This window comes from Phyllopteryx taeniolatus, chromosome 9, assembly GCF_024500385.1.
Source record: "Phyllopteryx taeniolatus isolate TA_2022b chromosome 9, UOR_Ptae_1.2, whole genome shotgun sequence".
In the NCBI taxonomy this organism is placed as follows: domain Eukaryota; kingdom Metazoa; phylum Chordata; class Actinopteri; order Syngnathiformes; family Syngnathidae; genus Phyllopteryx; species Phyllopteryx taeniolatus.
This window is the reverse complement of record NC_084510.1, coordinates 13,060,699-13,072,270: the sequence shown is the minus strand read 5'-3', so window position 1 is coordinate 13,072,270 and position 11,572 is coordinate 13,060,699. Positions and strand designations below refer to the sequence as shown.

The window sequence follows — 11,572 nt, the reverse complement described above, 5'->3', positions numbered from 1 at the left end:
CTAAAAGCAATTTGGATAAAGTGGTATGAATCCTGTTAGTCGGTTTATTCAAAGACCTCAAATCTGGATTCTGAAATCCTGATCTTGTGGTATCTGTAATAGATTGTTGCTATCTGAGAATACTTAAAGAAATCTGGACAAAGGCTACAAGATCAATTTGATCTCGGATAGCAACAAAAGTTATTACCAAATCTGGATCGTTCTGATCCGTATTACTTTTTTTTTGTTTTATTCTGGGCCTAATGAAACCAGGCCTGCTGGTTTCATTTGTAAAATGCATAGTGCACATTTGGCTCTTTTATTGTAGATGAATCCACAGTTCAAGGGAAAAGCCTTTCAGAAAACACAAGACACAGCTGACCTAGTTCACTTCCAGAAGAAGCTCCAGGACCAGATACAACTGTTTGAAAAGGAGATGGTGAGGGAGATGGATAATGCTGTTATTAACAAGGTAACAGAGACACGTGAAGAACAATTTGCAATTTATTGGTTATGTGATGCCTTTATTTTATTTATTTTATTTAACTTTATTATACTCCTTGGTGTCCCTGAAAGGGAAATTCAACTCACACTCCAATAGGTACTTTGTGTTTCACGCCACACATGATCACAGATCACACAATTGCAGGCATGCAAGGAAAGTGATGCGCAAAGAGTGCTCCACAATGAGGTAGGGCAGGGGGATGGTGCCTGCCTCAGCAAGCAGATGAGGGCAACTCCAACAACTTGTTGTTGCAATATAAAAAATTTCAATAGTGGGACTCAAACCCTTATCCTCGGACTCAAAAGCCCAAGTCCTTACAGACTGAGCTACTGGTCCTGTATGAACACTGGCTGAACCATAGACACTGTTGAAAACCCACTATATGGACAATTAGGACATGATTTACGGTAAACCTGCAGGACAGTACAGACTTAAGTCTACATTTTTGAAAAGGCTTTCTAAAAGATTTCAGAAAGTGACAGTGAGTATGTATCAATTTTTTGTAAAATAATTTGGGAGGTCAGCCCTGTTCACAATCTGTGTTACTGTTCTAAATTGTGTAGGCTAGTCAGGTTCTTTCAACCCAAAGTTATCTACAAACCCTAATTCGAAAGAAATTGGGATGTTGTGTAAAATGTAAATAAAAACAGAATACAATGATTTGCAAATCCTTTTCAACCTACATTCAATGGAATACACTACAAAGACAATATATGTAATGTTCAAACTGGTGAACATTATTATCTTTTGTTTGCAAAAATTTCCTCATTTTGAATTTCATGCCTGCAAGACGTCCCAAAATAGCTGAGACGGGCAAACTAGACTGGGAAAGTTGATTGCTCGAAAAACAGTTTGGAAAATTCCAAATGTGAATAGGTGATTTCGAAATAGTTGAGTGTCATGATTGGGTATAAAAGGACCATCCCTGAAAGGCTCAGTCGTTCAAAAGTAAGGCTGGGGCGAGGTTCAGTTGAAGAACAATGTTTCTTAATGTACAATTGCAAGGAATTTAGAGATTTCATCATCTTCGGTCCAAACTATCATCAAAAGATTGAGAATCTGGAGAAATTTCTGCACGTAAACAGTAAGGCCTAAAACCAACATTGATTGCCTGTGACCTTTGCAAGCAGCACTGAATTAAAAATAGGCACCATTGTGTAAAAGATATTGCCACGTGGGCTCACGAACACAACTACTGTCAGTTAAAATAGCCCAAGTTCATCTGAGATGGACTGATACAAAGTGGAAAGATGTGCTGTGGTCTGGATGAGTCCACATTTAAAATTGGTTTGGGAAATCATGGACTTTGTGACCTCCTGGGCAAAGAGGCAAAGGACCATCTGGATTGTTATGAGGGTAAAGTTCAAAAGTCAGCTTCTGTGGTGGTATGGGTGTGTGTTTGTGCCCATAGTATGGGGAACCTGCACATCTCTGAAGGCACCATTAATGCTGAAAGGTACATACAGGTTTTGGAGCAACATATGCTGCCATCCAAGCAATGTCTTTTTCAGGGATGTCCCTTCTTATTTCAGCAAGACAATCCCAAGCCACATTCTGCATGTGTTCCAACAGCATGGCTTCGTAGTAAAACACTGTCAGTACTAGACTGGCCTGCCAGCAATCCATAACTATTATTAGCATTATGAAGCGCAAAATACAACAACGGAGACCCTGGAGTGCTGAGTAATTAGTGTCCTCAGTTCCCAAATGCTTCTTAAGTGTTGTTAAAAGAAAAGATTATCTAACATGGTGGTAAACACACCCCTTTCCCAGCTTGTTTGAAGTGTGTTGCAGGCATCAAATTCAAAATTTGTGAATATTTGGAGAAAAAATAAAAGCAAAGTTAATCAGTTTGAACATTAAATATCTTGTCTTTGTGTCCAATTGAATATGGGTTGAAAAGGATTTACAAATCATAGTATTTTGTTTTCAATTTATGACTTACAAAACGTCCCAACTTAATTGGAATTGGAGTTTGCCAATCAAGACGAAACATCCATTCCATCCATTTTCTCAGCCGCTTCTCCTCACTAGGGTCGCGGGCATGCTGGAGCCTATCCCAGCTATCATCGGGCAGGAGGCGGGGTACACCCTGAACTGGTTGCCAGCCAATCGCAGGGCACATACAAACAAACAACCATTTGCACTCACAGTCACACCTACGGGCAATTTAGAGTCTCCAATTAATGCATGTTTTTGGGATGTGGGAGGAAACCGGAGTGCCCGGAGAAAACCCACGCAGGCACGGGGAGAAGATGCAAACTCCACACAGGTGGGGCCGGGGATTGAACCCGGGTCCTCAGAACTGTGAGGCTTACGCTCTAACCAGTCGCCCACCGTGCCGCCCAAGACGAAACAATGATTGAATATTAATAAGTATGAAAATATGTTTGTTAATGTGTATAATTGGTCTGTAACTCCATGAGATGTGTGGTCTAAGTGGCTTTTGAGGTAATTTGGGGTGAAGTTTCCTGAAATGTACCATCCAGGTAGAGGAGGAGATGAGGGAGGAGAGAGAGGATTATTTGCGCACTCAGGCCAACAGTCTGGCAATGCAGATGGCTGCTGTTCACTACCGGAAGGCTGAGAAGAGGTCCAAAGTCTTGGAGATGTCCAGAGCACTACTCACCCTGCACAGCCTGCTAATTCATCACCTTCGAGAGACAAAGTGTCTGGCAAGACAAGAAATGGCCAAAAGTATACAGAGGCATTGCCTGGTAAGAAGGATTTGATGTCAAGTTTAATTGTGGGTTTGTATTGCTTAGGGCAGAGGGCTGCCCCTAAAGTGTTAACTGAAATATTAGAAAAAGCTCTCAGTATGATTCAGTGTACTTCTACACCACTGAAAACTAGGACTACCACAACAAACATTATGGTGATTGAATATCTCTCACAGTCACAGTGTTTAACCATTCCCTTTCTTCACAGCATGTTAGCACTGTCATGACTGATTACGTAGATCCGGGGTATTCAACTAAAATTTTAAAAGGTCCAGATTGAGAACATTTCTTGAAGCAAAGGTCCGGAATATCTAGTGTCTATTTATTGTGATATACTGTATATTTAAGTAGCCTGTCTAGTCGTCTACATCTGCCTGTAATCAATATTTCAATCAAATCCAAAAACCTTTGGCATTATTGTCAAGTAACACAGAACTAAACAAATACGTATGACTGCTGACATGTACAGTTGTGGTCATAAGCTTACACAACCTGGAAGAATTTGTGAAATATAGTTTTTAAAATATAATTGATGACCGCAAAATGACCCTCATCGGGTGCAGTGTGAGCTGGGCGGTGGCCGAAGGCGGGGACCTTGGCGATCCGATCCGATCCCCGGCTACAGAAGCTGGCTCTAGGGACGTGGAATGTCACCTCTGTGGCAGGGAAGGAGCCCGAGCTGGTGTGTGAGGTTGAGAAGTTACGACTAGATATAGTCAGGCTCGCCTCCACACACGGCTTGAGCTCTGATACCCGTCCTCTCGAGAGGGGTTGGACTCTTTTCCACTCTGGAGTTGCCCACGCTGAGAGTGGCTTTGGTGGTCGCTGAGGCAAAAACCCGGGTGTAGGAGGAGTTCGGTGAGGCCATGGAGAACGACTTCCGGGCGGCTTCGAGGAAATTCTGGTCCACCATCCGACGTCTCAGGAGGGGGAAGCAGTGCACCATCAACAGTGTGTACAGTGGGGATGGGGCGCTGCTGACCTCGACTCGGGACGTTGTGAATCAGTGGGGAGAATACGACGAAGACCTCCTCAATTCCACTGACACGCCTTCCCTTGAGGAAGCAGAGTCTGGGTTCTCTGAGGCAGGCTCTCCTATCTATGGGGTTGAGGTCACCGAGGTGGTTAAAAAGCTCCTCGGTGGCAAGGCCCCGGGGGTGGATGAGATTCGCCCGGAGTTCCTAAAGGGTCTGGATGTTGTGGGGCTGTCCTGGTTGACACGCCTCTGCAACATCGCGTGGACATCGGGGACAGTGCCTCTGGATTGGCAGACTGGGGTGGTGGTCCCCCTTTTTAAGAAGGGGGACCGGAGGATGTGTTCCAACTACAGGGGGATCACACTCCTCAGCCTCCCTGGTAAGGTCTATTCAGCGGTGCTGGAGAGGAGGGTCCGTCGGGAAGTTGAATCTCAGATTCAGGAGGAGCAGTGTGGTTTTCGTCCTGGCCGTGGAACAGTGGACCAGCTCTTTACCCTCGGCAGGGTCCTCGAGGGTGCATGGGAGTTCGCCCAACCAGTCTACATGTGTTTTGTGGACTTGGAGAGGGCGTTCGACCGTGTCCCTCGTGGAGTCCCGGGGGGGTAGGGGTATGGGGTACCGAACTACCTGATACGGGCTGTTCGGTCCCTATACGACCGGAGTCAGAGTTTGGTCCGCATCGCCGGCAGTAAGTCTGAGTCGTTTCCGGTGAGGGTTGGACTCCGCCAATCCTGCCCTTTGTCAAAGATTCTGTTCATAACATTTATGGACAGAATTTCTAGGCAATTCAAACCGTTCATAATGTTCAGGGGCACTTCAAAATAGTATTTTCAATTTTCCCCATTTTAAATGGCACGGCACAAAGTGATTCTTCTTCTTTTTTTATTTATTTTTTTTATTTTTTTTAACACGGGCCACCAATCCCTGGCAGTGCCTTACGAGATACAAGCAGTCACTTGACCAATTTTGAGAGTTATGAGTGCGCTTCAGACCCCCACCGCGGGATAGCATCAGCACAACATTCAGCCACCATCAATTCACATTGGTTTCCTTGCAGTGGAAGGACAATATCAGTTGGTGGCAGTAATGCGCTATTAAGCTGGTTTGCCAACTAAATCCCACAGAGTAAGAACAAGGACAGACAATACATTAGGTACAGTTGTATTTTGTGTTCCGTGTTTGCCAGTTACTGTATGTACGATTTTTTTCTTACGAAAAGTAGAATTTTCGGTTGTATTGGTTGGGGCTGCGACAAATTAATTTCATGTCCATTATTTTCCATGGGGAAAGATGCTTTAATATATGTGTTTTGAAATATGAGCATGGTCACAGAACGTATTAAACTCATATCTCAAGGCACCACTGTATATGATTACAGCCATATCTGCATACAGTTTGCAACACTTTGCTTCTTAGTACTGTGTGTACGTTTTATCTAATATTCACCAAAAATAAATAATATACTCTAAATAAAATGCTGACCGGTAATTGACTCTTTAAAACAGGAACATTCTGCAGGCAAAGTACTGGAGAGATGACATTATTTTTTTTTCCAACAATGTCTTGGCTGTTTTGTGTTACCTTTTATGAGATTTCAATTTATAATATTTGAATTATAAATGAACATTATACTTTTAAAGACAATTTTAATACAAATGTTATAGCTAATGTTCCGGCAAGGACAGATTCGTCAGATATTAAATGTCCGTTCTGTTTTGTTATAGTCCATAGTTTCTAGATTGAACTTGTGCACTTTAGATCATATTTTCATTTGTGTTATTGCTTTTTGCTTGTTTTCCTGCAGGGCCTTGAGGAAGCACAACATTACCTCCTGGAGGAGAATGGAGAACTGGACCAGCTAGAAACAGTTCATCGGTCAACTAAAACTCACACAGAGGATGCTGATGAGGCGGAGCTGTTCAGGCTTCAACAGGAGAGCCGAATGTCTTCTATCCTCCAGGAGGCTCTCAATAAGTGTGATCAAGTAATCACAGTATTGGGTGTGAGGTGGGTCTGCAGTGTCTCGAGGACACTTGAGCCTTTTTTTTATCTTTACATATTAAAATTGATGTGTCAGGTCACAGGAGATGACCATTAGCAGTCAGACTATGGAAGATCTACGAGAACAAATGGGGCTCAAGAGACTTTATTCAACCAGCGACCAGGTTCAATCAGACCTTTTTCATACAAACTCAATGGCAGTTCTTCTGTGTGTTTGTCTTTTTAACTGACATCTTGTTCTCTGGTTATTTCTCTATTTCAGGATCTGCTTTTTGCATCAGAACTGATGAAACAGTGTCGGATGTCTGTTGAGCTTCTCCTTGAGCTTCTGCGTCTACTGGTTCCCACGATGCCCGAGGGTGAACTTCTTACCATCACTGATGCCCTCTGTCCCAAACAGCATCTTGGCTCCTTGTCCACAGAGCAGGAACATTTTGGGTAAGCCACAGGTCAATAATCATAATCTGTCATTTCAGTCTCACTAATATGAAAATGGTTTACACATTCATCTTCAATATTACTTTTAAATGTATATCTAAAAATGGTAATACTATTGTTGAAAAAGTACCGGTACATCCACGTACAGTGCATTTTAACTACTTTCTCTGATTTCTGTCTGCCTCAGAATAAGAAAGTCTTCTTATCTATCTGTGCCTCTCTTTGGTAAACTAAATATTCATCAATTTTCTGAAATGCTTATCCTCACAAGAGTCGCGGGTGTGCTGGCGCCTATCTCAGCTGACTTCGGGTGGGAGGCGGGGAACACCCTGAACTTGTCGCCAGCCAATCGCAGTGCACATATAGACAAACAACCATTCGCACTCACATTCACATCGGACAATTTACAGTTTTAATTTAACCTACAATGCCGGTTTTGGAATGTGGGAGGAAACCGGACTACTCGGAGAAAACCCATGCAGGCATGGGGAGAAAATGCAAACTCCACACAGGCGAGGCCGGACTTGAACCCGGGTCCTCAGAACTGTGAGGCAAATGTGCTAACCAGTCAACCCCTGTGAAACCATACACTAAACAGTAAAATAAAATAGTAGTTTAAGAAAGCCTTTTTTTCATTAATTCAAAAGAAATAGAGCTGGGATAAACTGTGCCTGTTGGCTGAAATGGGAAAATAGATGCTGTGTGACCAGGGTGATTTTCCCAGAACCAATTTGAAGAGATGAACCAAAAGACCAAGAGAAATTGTTTTAGTCGTCATTCGGTCAAGTCTGGCCCCGGCTGAGTTGGGATTAAATTACTGCTGACTAATGTCTGATGGATGAGGTCTTTTGGTTCTGAGAAGTAAAAGCACTGGAGAGATGAAAAAAGGCAGCCTTTTTCTTTACTTTCCCCCTTGTACTTATCAATTACTTTTTATTCATTTATTTGAACCTTTATTCAACTACAGTAGGTAAGGTGATTAACAACAGATTCTCATTTACAATGCTGACCTGGCTGGAGACAGGAGAGTAACAAAGCAAAATAAAAGCAAATATATACAACAAACTGTACAATGTGATACCGTATAGTTACGTAATATGATCTATACTTACATATTTACATAATACAGTACCTTGCATTACATCATTGCACATGGTGAATAAAAAAGGTTCCTAACAGGCTAAAAACAGGCAGCGATCATACTGTATCCTTGACTAACTTTTTAAACGACGATATTGGAACGAATGAGGTACCTATTTTTTTTTTTTGGAAGGACTAATCTGACATTGCATTAAGGTAAAGTTGTCTAACAATTGTTTTTTTTACATTTTCACATGCAAAGAAAGAATTATAAAGAAAGTTTGTAATCCCCCCTCCCCCAAAAAAAACAACAACCCTTTTTCGTGAGAACAGTCATTGTGACTATAGTACATGATCAATATGATCTGTGAAAAACATCTGCCGCATCTTGTGCCTCTAATTTTATAAACAAGAAACCACTGTGCCTGAGGAAAAAAATGACCAATAAGTGACAGAAGGCATGACTTACTAGGTGTCAATCATTTGTCCGGCACAGTCAACATGGGCATGGACGGCCTTTGGGGGAAAAAAAAAAAAAAAAGAACTTTCAAATTGAAAAAAACGTATAATGTAATACTAACACTCCATTTCAAATAAGGTGTTTTTATGGTTTAACAAGGTAACAGGTCATGAATGAAAACTGATTGGCAGTGTCAATCAAAAGTTCAACATTATCTTAGTAAAGATAATGCTTTTGTGCTTTAAGTGCTTTTGAAATGTTTTTTATTAAATGGTCTAAGTGTGCTTAATCTGGGCAGTGTGAGTATATGCAGTAGCTGGCTTTTTTTTCTTTTTTTTTAAATGCATATATTGTATCAAAGTTATCCTATTTAGAATGTCATCTTTATCCAGTTACAGCGCATTACTGACATTAATGACCCTCTGACCAGGCCTAATCTGCATCTTCCTGTCAGACTGAAGGAGGACCTTGTCCACAGAAGTATGCTGAACATGCCAAGTGTGGAAAGAGAGAGGTGAGTGAGCAGCTGCCAGATTAAGACGTCTCACATCAAGGCCAGTTAGCAGCTTGGCGGTCATGAGCGCCACAAACATGACACTTTTAATGAGGTGAAATATGCATGTCATCAGAGACTCGTATGTATGAGGTAAGCACATGAACATGACAGCCTTTAGAACAGCAGCTCCTTTGTTCTCTAGATCTCAGAGACTCCAGGAAAAGAGGCAAAGCCTGATGGAAAGACTTCTTCCCAGTTCCCGTTTGCCACTTGCGGTGAAAGGGAAGGAGGACAGCTTTATGAAGGAAAATCTGCCTGAGTATAAATCATCCATCAGTGAAAACACACAGCAACACGGTGAGACTCCCAATCAAAGCAACATAGAGCAAGGAAATGAAACGCTGCACAGCTCAGCAGAAGAAGACATGATTCCAACCTCGGCCAATGTGGAAGTGATCTGCCAGGCCACGGGTGAAAGGCTGTTTGTCTTTCGGGAGCCACCTCAATCCCACATTAGTATCTGCTCTTCCAAGAAAAAAAGGAAAAGGAACTTCCTCAATTTGAAGAAGGGCTGTGTGGCTCCAACACCTCAAACTTGATATTTGATCATCGTAATAAACAGTCTTGGCAAGAGGTTTTGGCACTAAAATAAATTAGTTTCACTACCTTTACTGCTTTAGCATTTTCTGTTTCTTCTGCTAAAATCTCCTGCATCCCCAGTTGAACATGCCATGCAATTCCACCCCTGAAATAAAATTCTTAATACAGTATTTACTGTATAATATATTCAGCATTTGGTTCAGTTTGTTTTTTTTTGTTTTCTGAAATGTTTTTTTTTTTTTTTTTTTTTAATTAGGCCATTATATTAGCAAGGAGACAATGTTTTACGCAAATAAAGTTGGCATGGCTATATTTTATTAAAATAAAATTGCCATGACATTTAGAAAATTACTGCATTATAGAACCAATGTCAGTCACTAGCAATGTGAAGTAACACATTTAGTGAAACAAGATTTGAGTCACTTTTGACATTGTTCCCTTGTATCTATTGTACTATTGCAGTCTTATATGTAGCTCTATAATTTGTATTTTTTTAAAGGCAGCTGACTTGACCAATTTTCATCCAGTGTCTTTTTTTCATTGTTGAAAGCAGTGTGATAAATAACAGATGGGTGACACATCCTCAAACATTGTACCTATCTGTTCCAACTCCTTACAAATGGATATCTAGGGAAAAGAACAAATTACAAACAGCCCTGTGACAGGCAGATGCCAAATGCTCCAGTACAACAACATTTGCAGACTTTGCATTTGAGGTTTTGTGGTTTGGGTGTGACACCTACACAAGGTGCCTGCCTGTCTGCAAATCCTGTCAGAATGTATTTGGAACTTAAAAAAAATATATAAAAAATACATAAATAAATCCCTGGGTCATAATGGTGTTTACTGCGATGGGTCAGATGCATGCAAAATGCAGGCATTTTCAACAAATGAGTATACAGTACCCCCTTTTAAAAGCAAGCTTATCCATTTTTGGAATTTTGGTAATGGTTTGCCTCCACTGTGACTTTTTAGTTAATTCGAATTTTTCTAATCTAATATTCAGCTTTGCAAGACTCACTGGTTTGAACTCCTTTTCAAAAGTTGAAAATCTCATATGCAATCAATAGGCCAAACGTGAAACTATTTTTGTAGTGTAGCAGGCCATAGAACAGGTGTGGGCAGAGTATTAACCTGGGCCACATTTGACCTGATCTGTTCTTTAATATGGCCAACCAAACAGTGACATTATCAAGAATCCTGTCTGTTTGTTGCATTAAAAGTTGAGTTTGCCGTTTAAAAAAAAAAAAAAAAAACTTTTTTCGTCATATATTAAAACTGTCGGTATGACCTGGCAGTAGAATATTACTAAAAATATCTTTGGAAAATCATCCCTCTCTGGCCCCATCTTATGCCTCTAATTTTGATTTTTTTTCAAAATTTGTCCCCATGAGAGACTGTTGTGGCAGAAGGCCGAAGAGTGTGTCAATCATTTTCTCGTGTCGACGCATGCACACTCATATCATGCACACTCAGTCTGTCGCAAACAGCAGCCTCAGGCTTATAGTTTTCTTGGGTTGATTATTGAAAGAAAAAAAGAAGGAAGGATTTGGACAGCTTCTGAGACAAGTCATGGGTAAACATGTAATGGCGATGTCCTACATGGACAGATGCATCACTGGGCTTGGAAAATACACCGCCAAAATCACCATTCTCACCGGGTCGTCAGGGAGGTTTATCACCTCTCTAATTTTTTGATTGTACCTTCCCAAAAATAAAACATCAAGCCAGTAACACTGTTACCAATGTAGCAGCTATGGCTAAACTTGGCACTCTACTTGACTCTCATGGCACTGATACACTTTCCGGGTAGGAGTACCGAGCTGTTGATGTTTCCCGCCTCTTCCAGGCATTCTCCCATGTTGTGCATGCGCAAGCAACGCTCGGACCCGGCGAGTTCATACAACGCCAACTTGCTAACGCTGAGGAATCTGGGAACAGTGCCGGCATCCACTCGGAGGATCCTGATGGAGAAGGTGCTGTGGTTCCTGCTGGACTGGTGGTTGAGTCTGGTGGCAGCAAAGCTTTGGTTGTTCTTGCCGATCTTCATGACCTTGTCGGCCGTCTATGAGCTGCTCACCTGGATCGACTCCAGGTTAAATTCTAATCTATAAACTGTGGAGAGTAGGGAAGATTTTGAATGTAAATTTAAAAATGGCGGACTTCCTGTTGGGTTTAGAGTATGTCTCCAAGAGACTTTTTTGTAGGTCTTAGGCTGTTACAGATACCTTCCAATTTTTGTAGACGTAGTTAAAACGAACAGCTGGTGCTGCTTTGTAAAAAATGTGTAGGGGGCGCTACAGAGCCATTGAAAAA

At 41.6% G+C, this 11,572-nt stretch overlaps 1 protein-coding gene across 8 annotated transcripts in view; it reads left to right on the top strand.

Moving 5' to 3' along the window:
* The window catches only part of LOC133483613 (limbin-like), a 33,544-nt gene extending 23,766 nt beyond the window's left edge, over positions 1-9,778 (top strand). For all 8 annotated transcript variants that reach the window (XM_061785058.1, XM_061785056.1, XM_061785055.1 and 5 more), the window contains 7 exons: positions 308-451; positions 2,974-3,201; positions 5,986-6,188; positions 6,259-6,346; positions 6,445-6,620; positions 8,591-8,674; positions 8,859-9,778. In XM_061785058.1, coding sequence (XP_061641042.1) covers positions 308-451; positions 2,974-3,201; positions 5,986-6,188; positions 6,259-6,346; positions 6,445-6,620; positions 8,591-8,674; positions 8,859-9,255 — 1,320 coding nt within the window. In that variant the 3' untranslated portion in view covers positions 9,256-9,778. The remainder of the gene's footprint in view (positions 1-307; positions 452-2,973; positions 3,202-5,985; positions 6,189-6,258; positions 6,347-6,444; positions 6,621-8,590; positions 8,675-8,858) is intronic.
* The last annotated feature ends 1,794 nt before the right edge of the window (positions 9,779-11,572 follow it).